Source organism: Haliaeetus leucocephalus, unplaced genomic scaffold, assembly GCF_000737465.1.
Source record: "Haliaeetus leucocephalus isolate CR32 unplaced genomic scaffold, Haliaeetus_leucocephalus-4.0 Scaffold848, whole genome shotgun sequence".
Classification (NCBI taxonomy): Eukaryota; Metazoa; Chordata; class Aves; order Accipitriformes; family Accipitridae; genus Haliaeetus; species Haliaeetus leucocephalus.
This window is the reverse complement of record NW_010973284.1, coordinates 16,498,703-16,522,204: the sequence shown is the minus strand read 5'-3', so window position 1 is coordinate 16,522,204 and position 23,502 is coordinate 16,498,703. Positions and strand designations below refer to the sequence as shown.

The 23,502-nt window shown below is 35.8% G+C and overlaps 1 protein-coding gene across 1 annotated transcript in view; it reads right to left on the bottom strand.

The window, feature by feature from the left end:
* Nucleotides 1-10,293: 10,293 nt before the first annotated feature.
* LOC104841235 (uncharacterized protein KIAA1107-like) overlaps nucleotides 10,294-23,502 on the bottom strand; it is a 37,320-nt gene continuing 24,111 nt past the window's right edge. Inside the window, exons 10-17 of the mRNA XM_010582754.1 lie at nucleotides 22,683-22,820; nucleotides 21,499-21,628; nucleotides 18,840-18,901; nucleotides 17,133-17,769; nucleotides 16,690-16,777; nucleotides 15,983-16,122; nucleotides 12,479-14,833; nucleotides 10,294-11,141 (exon numbers count right to left, since the gene is read on the bottom strand). Coding sequence (XP_010581056.1) covers nucleotides 10,672-11,141; nucleotides 12,479-14,833; nucleotides 15,983-16,122; nucleotides 16,690-16,777; nucleotides 17,133-17,769; nucleotides 18,840-18,901; nucleotides 21,499-21,628; nucleotides 22,683-22,820 — 4,020 coding nt within the window. The 3' untranslated portion in view covers nucleotides 10,294-10,671. The remainder of the gene's footprint in view (nucleotides 11,142-12,478; nucleotides 14,834-15,982; nucleotides 16,123-16,689; nucleotides 16,778-17,132; nucleotides 17,770-18,839; nucleotides 18,902-21,498; nucleotides 21,629-22,682; nucleotides 22,821-23,502) is intronic.

Below are 23,502 nucleotides of genomic sequence, written 5' to 3'. Positions count from 1 at the left end.
GAGGAGCCCCGGTTGCTCCTTACCGGGGACGTGCGGCAGCTGAAACCAACCTTACTTCACAGGTCTGAGGAATTAAGAGACGGCAAACAAAAGCTCTCAACAACTAAATGAAGCGCACATAAGTTGCTGATAGGAAAGTAACTCGGGCCTTGGTGGGAAGTGAAGAAGCACCGAAGCTGCTTGCCTTTCCTCTGGCCCACTCGACTCCTGTCTGCTGCTCCATGTTGCCCTGCAGCATATGGTGACTGGCTTCTGCTGGGATGCTGCTGAAAACCTTGTTATGTTGTGAGTGTCCCCATAAAAGTCCTCCAGAAACTCGGTGTCAGCCTGAGAGACTGCTACCGTGCAAGTACAGGTTGTGTGACATTTTTAGATGATAAAAAGGACTGAATGGACAAGAACGTGGAAGGACACCAGGCAGGACAAGTGGGTGTTATGAACAATGATGGTAATAAGTCTACTTTTGCATAGGAAAAAAATCGTGAGGGAATGTTTCCAATGGACAGCTAATTCTGCAGCTATTTCTGGGGAACAATATTCCAAATGATTTTCTGTGATACTCTAAATATAGAAGTTACAGTACAAAAAATGTGAAAGAAAGAAACAGCACCACTTTCAGTAAAAGAGAAATACTGAGAATGTTGGAGCTTCTTTTTTCATCATATGAGAGGAAACAGTACTTCTTTTACATGGTAAAGAAGAGCCGGAGTGCAGAGCTGTTAAAACTTCTGATAAAGAGCACTGATTTCCAGCTCTGCTCTTCAGCCAGTACGTGAATCTAGACTCAGGCCTATCTACTGAAACCGGTATTTTTACTCAAAATCTGCGATTGTAGTAAAAGCTTTTCCTTTTTAAACTCTTTTTAGAGTATTTTGAAATTGAAGAAAGTGACCTCATTTATATATTAAAAATTATACATTTAAATAGCAAATTGTCTGGCTTGCTTAGAAAGAATTAGACATCTTGGTGATTTAAAAATGACTCTTCTCCTTTTTGTTTCAGACAAGAAGTGGATTCATATCTGATTTCCTGCTTCTGTTAGTCAAATGCACCTGAGTTACAGTTACCCCTCACTGCAAGGGTATGGAAATGTCATGCTACTTTTGATAGTAAGTCAAATATTTCTAATACTGAGTTTTTACATTTCTGTGGATTATAAATGTGAAAGTCGGCAAATTAAAGGAAAATAACATATGTATGAGGTATCCCGACTGCAGTGTTCTGGAGAGCTGGGACAGGAACAACAAACTGTGAAGCCATTTCCTGTAACACAGTGGAGCCACATGCTCTGACTGCATACAAAAATCAGGGAGTTAAGAACATCAGGAGTTATTTTAAAATACAATTATAAAAGAATAAGGCAGTTTTATGATGAGGTTTGATGATCCCACTGACATCTGCGAACGTGAAGTTTGAATTCATACACACTGTAAAAGAATTTCTGTGTCAGTACTAGTGAAATACCAGGGGTAGAGAGTAGGAACTGTTTTGTTACACTTGATTTATAACGCTATAGTGTATCTGAATTCATATTTTGGAATATGTCTAATGTACATGCATTAATTGAATTACAACAATTCAGATGGAGAAAAAATAATAGGAGAGAATAGCATGGAATAAAAGATGATTCACAGTGTAAATATCTTTAACAGGTGAGTAGATTTTTGTTTCTTTCAGTGTAATACTGTTAGAAATGTATGGTACATAATAGGTTTTAAAGAAACAATTTACAGATAAATTTAAACACTGGATTTAGGTTCCTGGGATACCAGCAGATGCCTCTTTCCCTGATAGACATTTATCATACATGAAGTTGGACACTCCCTACCCCCCAAGTCAAAATACCCACTTCAGAGGCATCAAAGTACAATGATGGATAAGTGTGGGACAATGAGAAAACCCAAAACCTTAACAGAAACTGCTTCCTGTCAGTATTTTGACTCCACTTGTTACATTTTAATGGGTAAATTTTGTGTATCTTAATTTCAGTTGACAAAAAGTTACACTGGAAACTTAATTGAATATATTTCTGCCTGTCATTACATTTGACAATAGTTCACATTTGAAATAAAAATAAGACTCTTTCTGAGTTAGAAACTTCTGAGGGGAACAGACCCCACCGCCTCCTGTGTAAGAGCCACCCCAGCCTAACGCTTGTCTGGTCCAAGTCTTATGCAATGGGACATGCTGAACCCCTGGGCTAGGAACTGCTTAAGGGACAATTTTGGTAGTAGGTTGTTTTGCAATGCCATTTGAGTCTGAATCTCACTATGTGACTTGGCCTTCTCTTTTTACCAGCCTAATGTCAGAAGGCTAATGAAATAGAGCTTGGACTCGAAGAAAACAGGTTTTTCTGGATCGCATAATTCTTCAGAGCATTCTTCTCCCCAGTAGTTTCCCTTCCAAAAAGTGACTTTGAGGGATCCTGTGCTACCTGATGAGCTAAATTTATTACAGTTATCTCTGCTGTGACAGTTTCTGACATTTTGCTAGTCTTAGCTTTAAATCTCAAAACATTCCTTTTCCACATACCTACATGGTGCATTTCACATACAGGTGAAGCTGCAGGAGAGGGAAAGAATAGGGCTGTGTCTGGTAGCGTATCAAATAACTTCTGGGAGCAGAGCAGAGAACCCCATTTAGGCAGGAACAGAAGGATCTTGGGATTAATACTCCCATATGATGAAGATAATGGCTTAAGCATTTGCATGAATAACTAATTTATGACAAGGCAAAATCTTTCATCAAATTAGTGTTTCTCTGCACTCTCCTGGGCCATATCCCATTATGTTCTAAATCAGCACCATTTTTTGATTTTGTAGGGCAGTTACATAGGTATCTTCCTTTTCTATAGATTTTTACGTGAGAACTGATTGTTCATCTTCACACACATCACCTGTCTTGTTCTCTGATGACATGATCCAAGAAAAAGTAGCTTTTTCTGTTTAGAGGAGAAAAAGGAGTGAAGGTCCACTAAACAGATAGAAGAGGAAAGTAACGCTTACTTTGCAATTTACGGAGCACAGATAAAAATTGATAGCAGCAGTCCACAAGTTCAATGAAGTACAATGACTCAATGTTTAAGTTACACATAGGATTTATTGTTTTCTGTCATACAGAAATCAACTAAGAATCTTCAGTATGTAGCATGGAGAAGAAAGCTTGTGGGACTATGTAACTGTACAGAGATTCTGGAAACAGAAGACCATGTTCACAAGGAGTCATTTGGAAATATGGTTACTTGGGCCCCAGCTAATTATCTGGGTTTGAAAAGCAAGCAGGTGGAAAACATGCAAGCATTCAGTTTGAGAGCTTAACACCCTCCCAAATGCTGAGTGGTCAAAATATTCTAGGACTATAAAGCCATGGACTACAGGTAGTGACTCAAACTTTTCTCCAGATGCATCCTGTTACACATATATAGGAATTATCTTGATTACTAGAACACGATAATCCAGAAAGTAGAGATTGAACTTTCCTTCTCTACCACAAAGATAGAGGAGGACATTTTGTTACAGGTAGGAGGTTTGACTTATAGGTGGGTCTCATGTTGACACACATGAAAATTACCTCATTCTATGAAGGTAACAAAAAGTTTTTATGCTACCTACACTGAATCTGGCATGTACATACGGTTTGTCCTATTTATACTGATCTTAAGCACATTGATATAATTCTACTGAGAGACAGGATGCCATGCCACACTCAAAAGAGGGTTATAAAAAAAGAAGTGAAGAACTAAAATGATTCCATTAAACACAAGTGTAAGAAAATCACACAAATGACTAAATAAGGATTACATAAATGAGGATGCTGTAGATTAAAGTAATTTGGTGAGATCAGTCTCAAAACTGGCTCATACAGTTAGAAAGTAAGTTATATGAGCCAAAATTTTTACTCGGGTTACCAGTCTTTCTGTTCAGACACTTAAAAATATCCTGATTTTTTATAAATGTAGATTGGATACCGCTCACTTATTTCAGTGGGAGTTGAGAAAAAGCCAAGTCACTTTTACTTGCATTCATAAATATAAAACCTGATGGGTTTTATACCACTTTTTTTACTACCTGGGCTCAGTCCCCAAATTTGCACATGAGCCTCTGTTCAGGTTCACCAGAATATGCACTTACTCTAATTCTGTTAAGTCATCTTCTGTTAACATACAAAACCTATTTTGACCATCAATGTCCTTGTTAAATATATCTAGTTACTGAGTCAACCCCCCCCAAATACTGAGGCTTCAGTTACTGAAGATCTGATCAGTATTCATATTTTACTGTGCAATAGTGAAAGATCTTTTGTTGCATGTAATGCAAAAAGTTAGACTTTTGAGGACTTTGATTTCTCTAATGGAACAGTCTTCTGAGCTGGGAACTTCAGTGATAAATCAAGAACAGGGAAGCAACTTAATGGAATTCTGTTATTATTTCATACTTTAACTGTGTGCAGATGGTTCATCCGGATTAGAACCTCATTGACTACCAAATGAAACCACAAGTATGCACAGTGCCTGCCCCCAGTGCCAGTTCTATTACCCTTTCTGAAAAGTGAATGTTAACCTGAAAGCCAGTCTACAAATGTTTGAGTGGATTTGTTCCCATGTTTGCAGAACTGTGGCCTAACTGACCACACAGTATTGATTGCAAAGCAAAGTATAAAAGGAGGGTCAAATGCAAGAAATAAACAGGTGTGTGTGCATGCATGGACTGTATAGCTTCTTCAGTTACTAGTTACCAAAGGTAAAAAAAAGAAATATTACCAAACCCAGTATTTTTCCCCAACTGATAGCTACTTTTTATATAAATCACTTTCCTCTGTTATAGGTTTAGTTTCCTTAAACATGCATAGTAGTTGTCAATAGGAAGCTTGGTTTTAAATTAGCCAAAGAATAGATTTGAGCTGTAATTTTTTTGCAAAATTGCACACATTAAAGCTTATTTTTCCAAAATAGCATATATAGCTTGTGTTCAAGAGATAGGGCTGAAAACCAGTATGGATTTTTCTGCAAGAGATGAATGCTTCTAATTATACTGGATTTCAAATCTAAAAGCCCATTTGCATGGAATCATCCATTTTAACAAAGCTGCTACTTCTCATTCTGTCTTTTGTCCTCAATTCCTGTGTCGTCCCGGCAAGAATATAATCTATCAACGTACAAATGTTAAATCATCCCAGTCATGAAATATTAACAGAATGCATACAATTATGACTCCTAAATTGAAGTCTTTCTAGCTGCAATTTGTCATGTCTACAATTGTACAATGTTATTAGTAGAGTAAAACTAGAAAACTATGAAATAGACATATTGGAAAAATAGCATTTCTAGTACATGCATTTAATATAGGTAAGCCCTGAACCTGCTTCAGCTGAGGTCAACAGGAGTTTTTCTTTTGACATTAGTGGAAGCAAAATAATGACTTCTTAAATGTCTTTGTTCTGAGCAACAGATGAACACATAATAGCAGTTCGTAATTCCTTCATGCAGAGGTTTAGATTTTCTGGAGCAAAGTGCAATAAGCATGCTGCTAATTATTTTCCAGATGGCAATAATATATATTCAAAGTTTTAAAATAGTCTCCTACAATCTGTACCTAGAACAGGTGCCTTAATTTTTCTTGTACATATTCCCTGAAAGAAACTGAGATAGACAATGCTAGGGGAACAGATCCTATGGACAGTCTTTGTGAGAAATATGGGAAGTTCTCTCGCCCACTAGTTCCTCCAAAATAATAATAAAATTTGCAAACTCAAAAATTCAGTGTAACTTTGAAATAATTTAAAACCTTAAAAAGTGTGGAATAAGATTATTAAACGTGTACAGTTCAGTCACATATCATCCAGAACTTAAAAATATTGCTAAGCAAGCCATATTCCTTGTACTTCATTACTAATCTTTTCCAACAATGCCAAAGTAGTTTTATTAGAATGAGAATATTTTTATCTCAAATAACTATTTCCCGTGAGCACCGTGTTCCTGCCTGCTGACTTTATTACTGTTTTACGTGCTATGGACCTTGATAAGGCCCTAATAACCTGATCTAACTTTGAACTTACCCCCTGCTTTTAGCAGGTTAGACTAGAGACCTTTGAAGGTCCCTTCAAGCCTGTGTTTTTCTGTAGTTCCATGGGTTTTCTGCAATTTTTCTGTAATTTTATTATTCTACAGCAAGTTTTTCTAAGAGGAAAAATGATGAATATATGGAGTGTCCTTTCCACTACCCCTATCATAAAAGCAGATGTTTGTTTTTTCTTACGCTCTTATCTGATCACTTGTGGTAGCAGCCCAGACTGCCTGCTGATCTCATTTCATGCATACTTAATCTCTCTTGATCTTCACTTTAGGTCTGTCTCCTCATCTCTTTTGCCACAGTATATAAATATGGTATAACCTTATGCCTTTAAAAAACAAACCAAAATGTATTGTTAACTAACTGACATGCTTTTCTAACTGTTCCCTGTCTCTTAATGACTAAGCTCAGTTTCCTTCCTGTAATTCTGTCATACTCTACCAAACAGGCATCTGTCTGCCTTTCATTCTGAGGAAGCCAATATCTCATTTTGATCACAGTCCCTAAGAACATGTTCTTAACCAGTCTCAAAACTGCTATTTTATACTCATCTTCTTGTGGGCCATATTCAGTGAAGCCAAATATAGTGCATTTTTCCTTATATCCTGTCATCTTCATTTGACTCCTGTCACCGTCTTTATGTCCTTTGCTTCCCTACTTGGTTTTTTTGAGGAGATCATTTGGAAGAACCTCCACTTTCCTCAGTTTCCTGTAAGGTTCCAAGTATTTGGGCCTCCATTTCCTAATCTTTTCCCTCCACAAAAGGTCTTTTGGTGATTTATTCCACAAATACTATTTTAGCTAGCATCTATATGTGAAAAACCTGCAGAATGGCTTCTCCATTCTAGACTAGACTCTTAATTTTCCAGGCAAAAAAGGTAATTATGCCTAGTGACATCACCCTTTGGAGGTCTAGCCTATTTTAAACTTAATGCATCCTTACACATAAAACATCCCTCCTTATTTTTCACTTTCATAACATGTCATTCAAGGTAGGCAAAACCAGGGTCATTATCTTAAACTCTGATTTCTGGGTCTTCTCTAAATTTCACTGATATTTCACTAAATTTCTTTTTACTACCTGTAGGATACAGACATCTTTACCCATTCACATAACAGTCTCATGTAAGCTGTCAGTATCACCTGTTGACTGCAACATTGTCTTCTCAGGCTTTGACAAAGCAATTTTACTGCTCTTACTCATTCAAAAAACCACTGCAAAGGTAAATTCTTAAACATTATTTTGACTATGCCATCTTTTTCTTTAGTTTCTTCACTGTTTCATCAGATATATATACCTTGCCTTACTTTAGAGGTCACTCAGGACCTCTTAATCACTATTCACTTGCAGCCCATGACACTAGCTTTTGGTTGTTTATATATGAAGTTTTCAAACAAACCTTTGTCCATTCTCTCATGTTTTAGACAAGAGGCCAATACACTGGCAAAATCACTGTCAGGAAGCATGAGCAGGATTCCAGAGAACTCAGATGACTGATACTATTAAACAGATAGCCACCTACACTTGCTTGAAGTTTGAACATCCTCCTGAATAAGGAGGGACTACTAAACAAGGTCAAACAGGAGCAGAGTTTAGATGGCGCACAGGGCTGGTCAGGAATATAGATTCTTACAGCTCCCTTATTACCCACCCTCCAAATCTCACCCTCTGCTTTCCCCTTCTTGTAATGCATACAGAAGAAAAAAATGACAATATTTAAACTGATGGTGTGCTGAAACCATTGCTAATCAGCTAAACAAATATTGACACTCTCATTTTACTTTTCCATCCTTTCTTTTTTTTGTCTTTTGTCTTAACTTGGATTATAACCACTCTGTGGGAAGTCTTTGGTTTTGTTCTGTGTTTGTACAATGTCTAGCCAGTGGGATGCTGGGCTGATTAAGCCTCACAGGCACTCTGGTAACACGAATTAAAACCAACACCGCTTTCTATTCCTGCTATTTCTACAGAGACTATTTGGCTGTGTGAAGCTGAATTCTATGGCTGCATACGTACCAGCTGAACAATACACCAAATCTTAATCACTGGTCTACTGCAAAACTATTAACAGAATTGCAACAACATCATTGGGGACTTGAAGAGAGAAGCTAATTAAATTTTCATACAACTGGAAAAGTAAACAATTAAAAAACCCCTATATATGATTTTATTTCACATGACAAACATGGAACTTTGTGTGCCACTTTTCAGTGTTACTTTTTCAATTCAGTAAGAAGTTAAAAATCTGGGTAAAGCAAAAAATAGACAAAAGGAAGCCTTCTTTTGCTTTCTGTTACTTTTCCTAATCTTTTACCTTCTCCTTTCCATGATGTGATGTTGTTTAACATGTGAATGCCCACTACCAGAACATCATCAGGATTTTAAAGTTGATTAAACTTTGTTGTAAATAACTTTTACTTTAGTCTCTTACATAGAAATTGAGAAAACACCATTCCTCAAGCCTTCTGTGAGAGCTTCTATAGAGTTTCATCTTTTACTATGGCTAATACTATACTTCTTTCAGTTATCCAAAAGATTATCCACTATCGCTATACCTTGTAAACTTGAAGGTGAAAAAGAGGTTTTCTTGATGATTTATGCTTTTAAAGGTTCTTCTAACTCCCTCAATATGAAGACTGCGGTAAATACAGCATATTACATTTAAAATATTTTGAATTATAATATCTCAAACTATTTATGTTGCTAAAAGCTAAAAGACTAGGGGAAAGATTTTTATTATGAGACTGAACATCTTCCTTCCCTGAATTTAGAGTCCTGCTTCTGCATTGACACAGAGAGAAAGGAAGGCTTTTCTTTTTTTTTCCTGCCTTGATATTAAAGAATGACATAAAATTCTTCCTCCATTTATTTTTGGGAAAATAAAACATCACTTCTGTATCAGAAGTTCAACAAAGTGGCTTTGTAGATAAACTATTTTGCCTCAGAGCTCTTTATTATGTCAAGTCCAAAGATAAGACAAGCTGTAACTTGTTTAGTCATATGCTGGGGCACCTTCATACTTCCACAGAACTGAAGAGTTTCTGACTATGGATAAAAAGAAATGAAGCTTCTAAAGAAAATCAAGGTGCACTGTTGGAATTGTGCAAAAGCTTGCAAAACTGACCATATTATCAGTGGTTACAGTCAGCTTAAGTTGTGCTCTTATCTTAAATAGTTTTAACACAAACCCCCACCTGTTAGGAGCCTTTTACTGCCATATGGCACCCACCTCTGAAGGCACTTCTGTTAATGACTAAGAGATGGTAAAATACCTCCTGTTTAGATTTTAAGCTGTGTGAAAGACAAGCCTTACTATTTCCATAATGCAGATATCTTAGAGAGCCTAACCTTTACAGGGAAAAAACCCTATATGTTTCAGGAGGAGCTTGACTTGGTAAGAATTACAAATAGTTTCTTACTCCCTTCCTCCCCCATCAGATCAGAAAAGACAATAAACAGTCGTATCCACACCCAAATTAATAGCCAAAAGCAGCATAATGAGCACTACTGAATATATCCTATTTCACTCTTAGTCAGAAGAATAGTTATGTTGACATTTAGTCTCAATATAAAAGCTACACCAGAGGTATTAATGAAGATGCAAGAATCCCATTACCCCTCCAAAAATGTAGCATCTATGAGAACAAACAAAACAAAATTCCTGAGAATCTTGCTATGCCTCAGACAGCATCAGAAGGGTGCAAGTATAATGAATTGAAGCCTGAAGGCAATTCTAGTCAACATCAGACTTCTAATGTAACACTGACCATGACTTCAGACTGAGATATACTTCTGGAGATATCAGACATACTGTTTTTTAGAACAGGAGCAGCATTCTATCAACTCCTCTGAATTCATGCACTATGCCATTAAAAATATTTACTTAAATATGTGCATTTCCAAGAAAGAAACAGTGCTTTTCCTATAGCACAGACCCTCAGAAGTCTTATACTTAAAGGAAAGACAATTTAAAAAATTTATTGGAAAATTCTAAACAAAACAAACCAAATACAAAAATCAAATCTGGAAGAAACAGATGAAACAAGCTGCTCATATTAATCAGGCCCAAGGCAAATTCATATTGAAACGTTTTCTTTGAATGTAAGTATGTATTTCCATCATTTAAAGCAGTGTTGGCACACATCACCTTTCAACACAACCATTGTGAATCTTTATTGTTGTAAAATGAAGTCACCGTATAGAGATGGGGAAAGAAGAGAGGGGAATAGCTCTACTAATTGTGCAGTCATCTTTAAATTCTTGCTCAATGAGAGTATTAAATGTCAGAAAGGAAGATAAAAGGGAGAGTGGAAACTGAGATTTTTCTTTCATGTCATCTAATTTTTCTAACAATTCTAGAAAATACATGCTCAAAGTTCATTTTTAGAAAAGACAGACATGTAAGTCTTGAAAAATTCTTGTACTTGTGATTAAATCTAGATTATAAATTAACGTATTTACCTCATTATATCAGAAAGATTGCCTCAGTATCAAGAATTGCTTGTTCTTGACTGATGCAGTATTTCATTACTGTTTGGAAACAACTCATCAAAAATAGATTTGGGGAATGGGTTGGAGTTCAGCTGCAAACAGTTGATCACCTTAATGATGGGTTTCCAGTTCAAGAATTGTCCATTCCCCTTGAGGGGACGAACAGTCTTCAGATGAAAAGCTTGCCACTGTAATGCTTGCTGAAGAATCATCAAGTGGAGACATTAGTTCAGTCCACCTACTGAATGTGTCAACTTGTGATGTACCCTGAGGATTCGAACCATCTCGTGCCAGAAACAGTGTCTGATTGATAAGACATTGTGCTAAGTTAAGGTCTTCAGGAACAGAGTTTTTGAAACCTATATTTGAGTCCTGCTCAGATAACAATTGCCTGAGAAGAGTCCAGTCCTGTTCTGCAAACTGCTGATCTTCAAAATCCACATCTAGAACTGCTGTTTCTGAATCCATCCTCTGCTCAATTGCTTCTCCAACATCCATCTCATATATTGGAGAAAGGGTTTTTGAAGGCCGATGCTCATACATGCAGGTTTGTGCCATTGTGTCATAATCATCTATGTCTCCTGAAATAATTCACAATACTGTACAATGTAAAAATTGCAGATGATCCTCCCCTCAGGGCTGTGTAGAGCAAAATTTAACTCATTCAGGAAGGACAATCCAACCAGGTTAAAAAAGGGGGGGTGAAGGGTTATACAAAATTGACAAAATTTGAGGCATTTATTTCCTATGTAAAAAACAAAGTATGATTTATAAATTAAAGCAGCAATCACCACTGGTAATTAACAATAACCTCCATAATTAAGTTTCTGATACAGAAAATGACAATGTAAATATACACTTAATGCACATGAAATTTCTCATTTACTACATAAATTAAATTTAGACCAGGAGGTGCATGGAGGGAATTAATAGAGAATGATTACTGAATGGTGACTTAAGCTATGCCAGCTTAGAAGAGAATTAAAAACAAAATTGTTTATCCACAGGCTTATTTCTAAATTGCACATGCAAGGGCAGCTGCAGGCAAGGGCAAGCAAACTTAAAATAAAATAGTACAACTTTTAATGTCTTCTTGTTCTGTGGTCTGGCTGAACATAGATCATCATCAGCATTTCATTACTCTTGAATACACAATAGTTGTAATCAACACTATTGTATATTTTTGATGGGATAAAACAGACTGAATTATTGGTATAAAGAAGACAAAACACAAAACTAGACAAGTAGTTATCTAACTACATGAAACAAGTTAGAACTTCTCTGTATATAAGCATTAGTTCTAAGTATAATCTCTGTTTTAGGAAATAAGCTTTTACTGGTAAAATTTAGAATTTTAGACATATCAGCTCTAAATCAGAGTTCAAACCTGCTCCCACTGATGTATATGGCAAATATTCAGTTATATTCAGTGGGAGAAGGATCCAAGTTTGTGTATAATATATAAATAAATAAATACAACAATAATGCATATAGCTGTTTAGGTAAACAGTTCAGTGCGCTTTAGTTAAGGTTTTTACTTTAGTTATTGCACATCCCATTCAGACATACTATATGTTGTCAAGCAGACAAAACAAATACTAAGATTCCATCAAAAGCTGATGCTGTCAATGTTAGATTGGATCAAAAATAACTGAAGTACAGACAACTGCATCCAATCTTTCTTTTAGCATTACATAAAATCTCTTGTAGTGAAGTTTCTCATTGAACAGCAGGGTATTGACGGATATTTCAAACGGACAAGCATTCTCTACCCAAGTGAAATACTTAAAAATATTTAAATTTAATATAGTTTCAGCCAAAATTACTTCAGTTCAGGATTCAATCCCAGACAAATTGCCAAAGCTTTCCCTATTACTTTGTTTTTGAATGACTGAATGTTTCTATTTCTGTACATTACCTGGAAGTAAATCAGTATTAGCGCATTCAGTAGTTGCTGGTTGACTGTCTCTCACTTGACCTTCCTGAGTCAGTATCTGATTCTTACTGGCTTCTACAGGTTTTGCAGAGCTGCTCTTCTGCACATCAGAATTAGTTTCTCTCTGATGAAGATCCAAATGACATGGTCTTTCTTGAGATTTTGCATCATTGTCTAAGTATTTATTGCACTGGTGAAATTCACTAGCCACCTCGTTCTTCGTATTTACTTTTTGTTCTTCTCCTGTACATGGACTAGCTGCTGAATATACTTTCTCTGGGCAATTTTGTTCAGTCATTGAAGCACCTTGATTCTCCTTCCCTGGGATTTCAGTGCCATAAAGATGTAGGAGAGAACTTTCAGCTTTACCTGATCTATTGTCTCTATCCTTATGCTGTTTGCAGTCTAGGAATCCATCTTCAATTTCCAGTGAGTATCTTGAATAAAAAGTCTTTCCATGGTGCTCTTGAGAAACACTGTCAAATACTTCTGAAGGAGTAAGAGAATCTATTGAATGCTGATGTGAAGCGTGAGTTTCCACTTTATCATCAGATCCCAATTCTTCGCATTCATCTACTGAAAGTAAAACAGAACGTTTGAAATTTTTAGTTTTAGAAAACTCTTGACTTGCAGTATCATTTTCTGTTGCATCTTCAAAAGCTAAATTATCAATTCCTTGGAACTGTTGAGTAGGAACATTTGATGGAGGAAAGTTTTCTGCAACATTCTCTGCTTCAGATCTGTCATCTTCTGTTTCATCAGCAGAAGAAGAAACTTGGTCTGCTTCCTGAGTAAACTGTGCATTACCAAAAGTAGAACTTTTGCTTTCTCTAGTACTGGTCCTTGCACTTTCTTGATGGGACCAGATTTCGGGTCTTTTTCTTGGTATTTCATCATCACTCGTTGAATTAACACGGAAGAGATCAGAACCCTCTTTTTTCATTTTCACTTCTATTCTTAGGCTGCTGTCATAAATTTTTAATTCCTCAGGTGTACTTGTGTCACTGCTGCTTCTTCCAAGAAAATCGTGGCATAACATAGTGCTGCATTTAGAAATGCCTCTTTCATTGGATCCTTCATCATCCTGAGAGCCTCCAGCATCATAATCTTCTGATCTTGGTTTTATATCATCAGAGGATGTGGTTGCACTGCCAGTATCTGACTCAGGACTCTCTTTTGGATCTAGTGCACCAGTACTCCAGTGGTCCACAAAGGGAATTTCTGCATTTTCTTGGTTTTCTGGCATTTCTGTAGGATCTATAGGCTCTGTGTAACTAGGTGAACATTTTTCTGTTATTTGTTCTGTAGAACATTCCGAAACATCATCTAAATCTGCTGTAACTGATTTGTATTCAGTCAAGGCTGATGTATCATGCAGCTCATCAGCTGTAAGAAATCCCTCCATATGAATCTGAGGAGATGTCTCATCCTCTTTATTGGTTATCGTTCTGGAAAAGCTTGGTAAAGCATTTTCACTGTAGTTAAGGTCTGTTTCAGAGTTTAATTTATTACTTTGCTTAGTACAGACTTCAGTTGCTTTTGAATGTTTCACCAGTTCTCCTGAAGCAGTAGCCTTTTGATTCGTTTCCTTGGAAAAGTCTGAGTATCCATCACTGGAAGACTGTGCATGACAGTGAAATTCAGCTGCATTATCATCTTTCTCTGTATCTTCAATCTGTTTAATTCCAGTCTGACCTCCACAGATTTGTCTTGCTTCCATTTCATTTTGCAGTGAAATGTGCAGTTTAGAAATAGTTTCTTCTGTAATTAGAGGAGAAGAAGATTCGGATTGTATTTTGTATTCCATGTTTTCAGAAGGATCTGATAATTTTTGTTTATTGGGTTGACAGGATGCCAGCAGTTTATCTTCATTGCTACTTTCCATCCCAGATGTTAAAGATTCACTTTGCTTTGCAGAATAGCATTCATTACTGTCATGAAGCTGACCTGCCACAGCATCAGCCATGTTTTTTTCAAGTTTCTGTCCTGAATTTCTGTGCTCAGAGGTGTGCACATTCTTCTGGACAACAGGAGATTCACTCCTTGAATATTTTTGGGCAGAGGACTGAGATTTTAATACAGATTGCCCAGCCATTTTTGGTTTTGGGTCTTTGTTATTCATCATCTCGGCATGCTTTGACGGAACCAAAGTTTTAGGTGTTACTTTTGCGGTGGCTTTTGCTACAGGTGTTTGTGACTGCTTAATGCTCCTCTTCTTGGCTGAAGGATGTTTTTCTGGGAGTGTTGTCTGAACCAGATGTTGCAACACATTCTTTTCTTCATTATGTTTTGGAGACATTCCTGATTTCAGTGAATTTGGTGATTCTCCCTGAGGTCCTGACAAACAGTAAAAAAAAAGACTATAAAGGTTGTATATGCTAGTCAAAGTATATTCACCAAATTTATGTTAGTGTTTGTTTATGTTGAGAAGCAAGTTACTCAACTTTTTATGTAACTTAGGGATTTAAGGCTTGTTAAAGAATTAAGAACTGATATCTTAAATAGTAGACAAAAATACCATCTTGCATTTACCTGCCATCTTTAAAACTAAAGCACTTCATAGACTATACGTAAAGGAATTACCTCAGCCTGTAACCGAAGTAGTAATGACTGGAGTAGAAAGCAGCAGCTATCTAGTAGTGCATAGAAGCACTGCACAGCAGCTTAGCACAGGAAGTGATGAGTACTGTATTCAATTTATATTGTAGAGGAAATGAAACTAGGCAGAAAATAATTACATTAGTTATAATGGGATTAGAATACCAGAATTAATGTCCCTGCTCAGTCAGAAAATACTGCCATATCTTTAATGACCACAAATTGACAGGACCTGTGTTTTCTGTACCATAATGCATTTAAGATAATGTAACTTGAATATTTTTTCTCCCCCCCCAGTAACTGCCAAGTCCAAATGGGATTAAAGAGAGCTCCATCCTTAACACTTTGTATCTTTAAAAAGCAGGGTTTCCTGTCTGTGGTCTACAATGTCATTTCCCACACTTGATATAAATAGCTGTTGAAATCAAGTGTTCCTTTGTGGGGTAGGTCAGTAACAGTAGTACTACTGCTAGGGGGGATCACCAAAAAAAGGGAGGTATGAGCTAACAGTTCATAAAGGAGTCTGCAGTCCAGATCTTTGATGCATATTATAAATGCTTGACCTACAGAATTTCTATTGAATTCAGTCATGGTTCCAAGTGCAGAAGTGCAGGGGATCAGCAAATAAAAGACTCTGCAAAGCAGATTAAACAAGGCGAAGAAAACAACTGGCAGTGAAGACCATCTTTTAAATATTTTGAAGTTGACACACATTCATTTGCATTTTACAGTTTAGGATTGTCACCAAAAGTGAAATATGGAAAACAAACAGAATTGTTCTGTAGATTTTGCCAAATGCTTGCATGAAAAAAGAAAAAAAAAAAAAGAAAAAAAGACAAAGATTTGCATAACAATGGCAGACCATTTCATTGTGGTACGAAACTTTACCTTGGTTCTTGGGAGAATTGGTAGGTGTGTTTTGAGCCTTTTGCTGTGCTGCAGAATTGCTACTCACATTCACTTTTTTCTTCAGAACAGCTTGTACATTTTGTTCATTACACCCTTTTCCAGTTGATTTTTTTGTCAGACTGCAAAGAAATTACTATATCCATTATTTCCAAGCTTAAGATTTGGCAATGTTTAATTACATTTAAACAAGCAATATATGTGTTTTAATATGCATACATATATAAACATTGAAAATGCAACCTAAAAGGTATACTTTCTGAAAATAAAACCTGTATGTATGTATGTATTTTTGTAAATGACCCATTTCACAATTTCACAGTGCTTCAGCTGTCTTCCTGTCCAATTTAATCTAAGCTATCCCAGAAAGTTTAAAGTAAGTTTACAACACCTTGTGTGGTAATTAACTGTTCCAGTATGCAGAATTCTGAATGACGTATAACAATTTTAAAATTATTCTCATGGAACAATCAAACACAAAAGCCAAACCAATTTTATCTTTACAGCAATGTTTCCAATATCTAACTCAAATTGTTTTGCTAATAACATGTAATAGACAACCGTTCTCAGATTAAAAAGAACATGTTGACTTAACAGTAAGTTTAACAGTTCACCTGAAACTTTTTTCACAAACATATATACACACACACATACATACATGTAACACAGCATATTGGTTTGTAACATACCTGCTTGTTGTGACATTAGCCTCAAGCTCAGTCTTTTTTTTTTTGTTAGCGACTCCATTTGGTGTCTTCACAGATGGCTTTGTTTTTACTATTGTAAAGTAAATTCAAAGTTAATTATAAGGGGAAAGGCATTGCATATAAGTACTGAAAAAATTATAATATATGAAGATGGGCTATTGAAAACAACATAGATGCTAAACTTGTAAAACTTTTACCATTTTATATGGCTATCAGTTGATAATAAAATTAAGTCAGTTAATAGAGGAGAAATGTAATATTCTTATCTGAAGTTAATATTCATTTACAGGGGAAGAAGGTGACTCTCATCCATCTATAGATTTTTTTAAAGCTTCCCAGGCTGGCTTTCAGTGTATGACCAGCCTGGGACAAATGTTTAAAAAAAAAAAAAAAAAAAAAAAAAAAAAAGAAAAAAAAAAAATTACCAGTCTGTTTTTTCCCTTCCTCTACCAGTTTATCCTCTTTGAGTTCCTCTGCCTGTTCACTGGCAGTCTGGATATCTATGTTTGAGTTTGCTGACTTGCTGGAAGTTCCTGCAACAGTCACTAAGGAGGGAGATTCCTTCCCTGTAGGTTTTTTCAACGGTTTTGTTTTGATCTGCACGCTTGATGTTACTGTCAGCACTTTAGGTCTGGCACCTGCAATTTTTCCTTCATGGTTCTTTAGTCCTTTGCCACTTCCGGAATTTTTTTGTCCACTTGCAGATGATGTCTTTTCTATATCTTGCTTGGTAAGCATGCTTTCAGCCTTCACATTTCCATTATTTTCTATTTTTGTCTTTATAACAGCTCTAGCCTTTGGTGAAGAGGCTTTTTCCCCAGGTTTTGAATCCTTAGTAATCTTCGAAACCATTTTTTTGCCATCTTTCCCTTTAACATCCTCATGCTTTGAAGCCTTATTAACAGTGTTTCTGTTGGTGCTGGACGTATGTCCAGATGCTCCTAATCCATCAGATTTCATTTTATCCTGATTAGTGGAAGAATCTCCCCAGCAATCTTTCTTGCTGTGTTCTGTCCAGGAAGTATTCCTTATAACAACAGATTCGGTAATAGATTTGTTTAGCTAGAAAAAAAAGCATCAGGGAAAAAAAACCAAACACAAAACAGAAGACATTTATAAAATCTATCCATAATCTTTCATTTCTGAAACACAGCTACTTTTAAAGTAGTACATGAATCCAAAGCAACAAGATTCAGCATAAATTAAAAAAAAAAAAAATTTTAGCTCAGACTTCTGGCTTTCAAACATATAAAAGTACCAGAAATAACTAAAATGCCTAGTAAATCTCATGTGAAATACTGCTCTATATGGAGGATATAGAAATATCTAAGTAGAGTTTCACTTTTCCTTTGGACAAATTACTCTGTAATATTTATTTATATTATTAGTGTCTGCTGATGAGTTATATGTGCATATTTTCCAAAGAGGAATAAAGAATATGAATTATTACAAACAAACCCCCCCAAATTAATTTATAATACATGTGATGTTTTTAACCATTACCATTAGTGTACCCACCAGATAAATGACAACATTTATTCTCTCTCTCAGGTAAAGATATAAACTGAAACATCGAGAATTAAATGCATGAAATGGAAACTTTGAGATACCAGTGTCATTGCAACATATCCAAGACCATCAAATCATGTCAAACCCATACTGTTTTTCTACCAAATAGTAATGTAGTTTTGAGTGTGAGTCTCTGTAGAAGAGTTGTTGAGGACACTGAAAAATATTTTTTCAGGGCAGGGAGCATAACAGACTCAGTGCTGTGGTGGCTTGTGATAATAGCAGAGATTCATTAGCTCAGTAGCAAACCATTTGCTCTGGGAAACAGATCAGATTCATTACGTAGCAACAGGGGAATGTGAGATTCTGAACACAAATTCCTGTCTTTTATTTGAGATTATCTGTTTGAAAATGTAGCAGAGCGTAGGCTGAGTCCTAAGATGTTTCCAGTAATGGACATTACTGATTCTGCAGAAATAACAGTTCATGAAAAAAAAAAATTTTTTTAAAAGCAAGTTCCATTAAGTAATACTAGAAATTAATATTTAATTTAAAACACATGATGAAAATAATTTTGTTTGCAAGCTTCTGAGTATTTTTAATGTTTGGATATAAATGTTTACCTGAGAACTACTGAATACAGGTTTTTTACCAAGTCTTCGGTCATCACCCTTGTCAAATGCAGCTGTAAAAGAAACAAGTGGTTTCTTTACTATTTAGCAGGAAAGAAGGGAGACAGAAAACAATCCAGCCTACTCAATTAACATAATCTGAAATCAGAAAGCAGTTCTTTGGGTCCTATAATTATTCTAGGAAGGCTAATTTTGGTGACATGGCAAATGTTAAGTGGAAATACATGGTTTTATGCTCAGAACAAAAAATGTGGTATCTGTAATGAGGTCACATGGCCATAAGCACATTGTTTAGCTGTTCTGTTTCCCCATTTCCATAGTAAGACACACTTTTGTTTATCCAAACTCAGCTCACTTAAAGCTTGCAGTGCACTGAGACCTTTGGAAGTGTACACAATTTACAAAAAAAAGAGACCTTCAAATTTAGAGTACTAATGACTTTTAAGTGATGTACTGTAATTTATAGAATATTTATTTATACTATTTAAAGACATTAATTACATTAAAGTAAATTACATTAGTTTTCAAAAGTGGTAAAGCCAGAAAATCTAAATGTACACAGTAAGATCATAGTGCCTCTTTATATAGCATGCAGCATAATGTCATGAGAGTTATCCCTGTGATTGTCATGTGGAATTTTCAGGCAGTGAATGCCCCCCCCCCCTTTTTTTTTGATGGGTCTACTCTGGAAGGGAAGCATTTTTCAATAAAGCCTTTAAATCAATTGCGCTTGTAGAATACAAAAAGGATATTTATAGACACTGTACAGACCCAGAATCGATAAGGTTTCATTTTTGTTTGTACTAATATTCCAGCTGGAAAAAGGTTTTCAAAAAGTGTATTAACAAATTTAAGCATTCCGTGCCTTATGTTGTGACATACTATTTATACATGGATACATTTTTTGTATGTGTAACACAAATAAAAATTCTGCTGAATTCTTATTGAAGATACTAAAAATAATTTTTATATAGGTCTGTAAAAATCACACAAAAGGTATGCTGAAAATGGCACCCCAGGGATCTAATCCTTTTTCTAGCAATGACTCTGCACATTAATACATACCAATATATTAAGACAAAATCCATACAAACTTGTGCCTAAGAAAACACAAGACACATTGTGAATGAAAAAACCCCACAATATCATCTGTCTTATTTTGGCATGTTTCCTCCTCTATTATAGCCTTCTAATTCTATATAGGTTAAACCTCTAGAAGATAAGCCACCACCAGAAATCTTTAAGATGAAAGTTGATTTAAGTTATCCCAGACATAATTCACCTGAAGATTAAAATCTGTCTACCAGTATTGTGTAATCATTTTGGCTGTAATTAAAAACAGATAATTTATGCAAACATTTCAGCCTGTCTGTTTACATATAAAATGTATGCTAGCTCAGAGTTATAATTTAATCTAAAAGAAAACAAAACAATTTCTGGCAAGATGGACTTTGGACAACTAAGGCACACCTTGGTCTTACATATTTTTTTGTATTGAACGCACTAGTGCAAAGCAGCCTAAACATTATTTACAATAAGGACATGATCATCCTAAAAATAAAACACCTCAAATAAAAATAAAAAAAAAAAAAAACAAAAACCCCACACACTTGTTTCTAAAGACAGCTCCTGAGCTTCTGAAGGATTTTATAATCCAGAAAGAAATCATAAACCTGTTTTATACAGTAGCAGTGAAATGTTATTTGACTACATCCCTAAATCATGCTTAGAAAGACTGTCACTGCATCCTTCTCTTAGCATGTAACTGTAGAATAAAATTTTCATCTACCTATAGGCATAAACAATTTTATAACTATCATATCCTAGCTACTAATGTCTTTAACAAAAAGGACACCAAAATGTTTATTTCTCTTTTGAATCAAAAGTCATTTGATTTTAGAGAAGCCTTCAACACATTCTTTTATAACACTGTACTGTCAAAGCGAATATTCAACCATAACCCGAACTCCATCATCAGTTCCGCATCCTCAGAATACTTGCGTACTTCAAAACAAAGAAACATTCAGAACAAAACCTCCTTTTTCTTGGGAGTGCTGTCTGTTAAAATTTGGAGAGAACACTATGCAGCTCCTTAGGGGCTCTCTGCAGTAGCATACACAATATCACAATACCAATCAACTGTGAACTCAAGCTATCTGCATTTACTCACAGTGCATGAGATAAGCATTATGCAAGAGATAAGCAATATTTATACATTATGGAAAAAATAGTAAAGGATAGAAACTGAATTCATAGAACAGATAATCTGCTTTGTGCAAATTTAATTAATCCACAGTGCTTATCTCCTTAAAAATGAGACAGATAAGGTTTTTTAATCCTACTGCAGTATTTTCAATAATTTAGAGTAGCTGTAAATAAGAATAGAATAAATCTACATGGTTTTGGTTCCTATTACATACACTGCTAAAAAGAAAAAAAGGGGGAGAGTTTTCACAGAAAATGACTTGCTGATTTCCATGTTTGAAACAAGCTAAGCATGCTATCATGCTTGTATTCTAAAATACCACTTCAAAAACCTAGAGCATCACAAACATTGCTTTAATTTGTATCTGGCTCCACAATACCACCTACATTTTATCTACTAAACAAACTGCTAAAAAATTCTAATGCCATTTGATGCCAGACGTACCTGCTTGTATTTTATGTTGATGGTCTGGCCTCATCAGCTTCCAGCTTTCTGTGTGACGAACAGCATAAAAAGACTGAACCAGGAAGACCCAGAGCTTATCACGCAGAGCCTGGATCTTGCACGTAAAACCCTGTGTTCAAGTAACAAATCAGCAGCTGGCGAGGGGCATATTGTCATAGCAACCAGTCATTATTCCTTTCAGAATCTACTTACTCCCTAAGCTAGATCAATGATGTCATCACTTATATTTTATAATGGTCTGGTGGATGGAGATGCTGGTTTTGAAGGATTATTGCCCACCACAGTGATTTTTACAATACTTTAGAACCAAGGCATACTACAGCACTAGAAAACACCACACTGCTCTTTTTTCCCTTCCTTTCTTTTTTTTTTTTTTTTTTTTTTTAAATAAACCCCATAATAGCTCTTTACTGTCAGCTGTGTCACAACAAGGTCAAATACTCTAGGGAAAAATAATGTATCTGATTAAATTTTCATTGCTTTAACCACGAAGATCTACAATAACACCAGATTGCAGTAATTCATTTTGCATTTATTTTTGATTCTTTGCTTGTAGCATCATTCTGGATTTTAATCAGTATGTCATGCTATTCATGAATTATCCCCAGCATTACAGTCAACCACAGCTTAAATATCATTATTTAGATTGTGCAGATATACATGCTATATTACACATATGGAGACTGACACCTCCCCCCAATCCGAAAAACCAGACCCTAGATTAAGAGGCAGTCCTTGCTTCAGAGGACAGTCTTAAACAAAAGCAAATGTAGCTGTGACTTAGAAAAAGGGGGGCAAAGATACATAGAAGGAAAATAAGCTCTCTTCCCCTGTAAATTTAAGGTAATGCAACATTTTGATAAGTTTTTTCTCATCACAAATTTAAAGTGATAGTAAAGATGAGCAGAGCAGTGGTGCCCATGGGACTTACATTCTCAGTAATAGATAATAATTTTTTTTTGTTGCCAGAGATAGGGTTTCTCTTTAAAGGAAAAAAGTGTTAATATCCAGTAAACAAATGCCAACATTTTCTGCATTTCCAACAGGACCTTGGATTTATGCAGATGCCACCTGAGCTCAAACCGCATCATCTGATTTGAACCACTGCATGAAACAATACCAGAATAGTTTTTCCTACAAACACTGCACATTGAAAAACCTACCATCTCCTTCACATTTGTGGAGTCCAACAATGTATCCACAGCTACAAGAAGCAAGCAGCTATTTTCATTATTAATACTTTTTTCAATTGCATTAAGAATTAGTTCTAGAAGGTCAGGTTTGCTGCTCATCGCCTGTGCCTGAGGAAACAACAAAAGGCAGCCGTTTAAAACAAGAGTGTACTTTGTATGCAAAAGCATTACTGAGCAATCTGCTATCACGCTGTGCAGGAGGTATTCCAAAGCTGAGCATCTTCCTTTGTATCCATTCCATAACCCCACCCCTCTCCAGGCCTCTAGCAAATCATCCTGAGGCTTCTCACTAACCCAAATTTTAGGAACAAGCACACTGATGAATTTACAGCCACATGCAACTCTAGATTCAAAGGCAAAATGTTTTAACATCTCCCTATTTATATTTTTAATCCTCTATACATATTAAAACAATCTTTCTTGGGAGAAATGAACCAGCTAGATGACTAGGTATGTTTTTACTAGGACTTGCAGCATTGCCACATTCTTGCAACTCGCAACAAAAATCAGTAGAAGTTTGAGTATACTGCTAATACTCATTCTTGTAAGAACATGCTGTTGTTCTAGGGGTCTGAAAGCTTTTTCGAAGCTTATGTATATATTTACCTCTTTCCAACACAGAAACTGTCCCAGTATATTCACTAGAACTTTTGCTTAACAGAGGCACATAACCAGAACGCAGTATCAACCCTGCATATCAAAGTATTAATGTGTTTTAAAACCGCAGTGAAAAAAACCAACCAAACCACCGCCAAAAAAACCTGAGCACTGCCAAATTTTTTTAATTTTC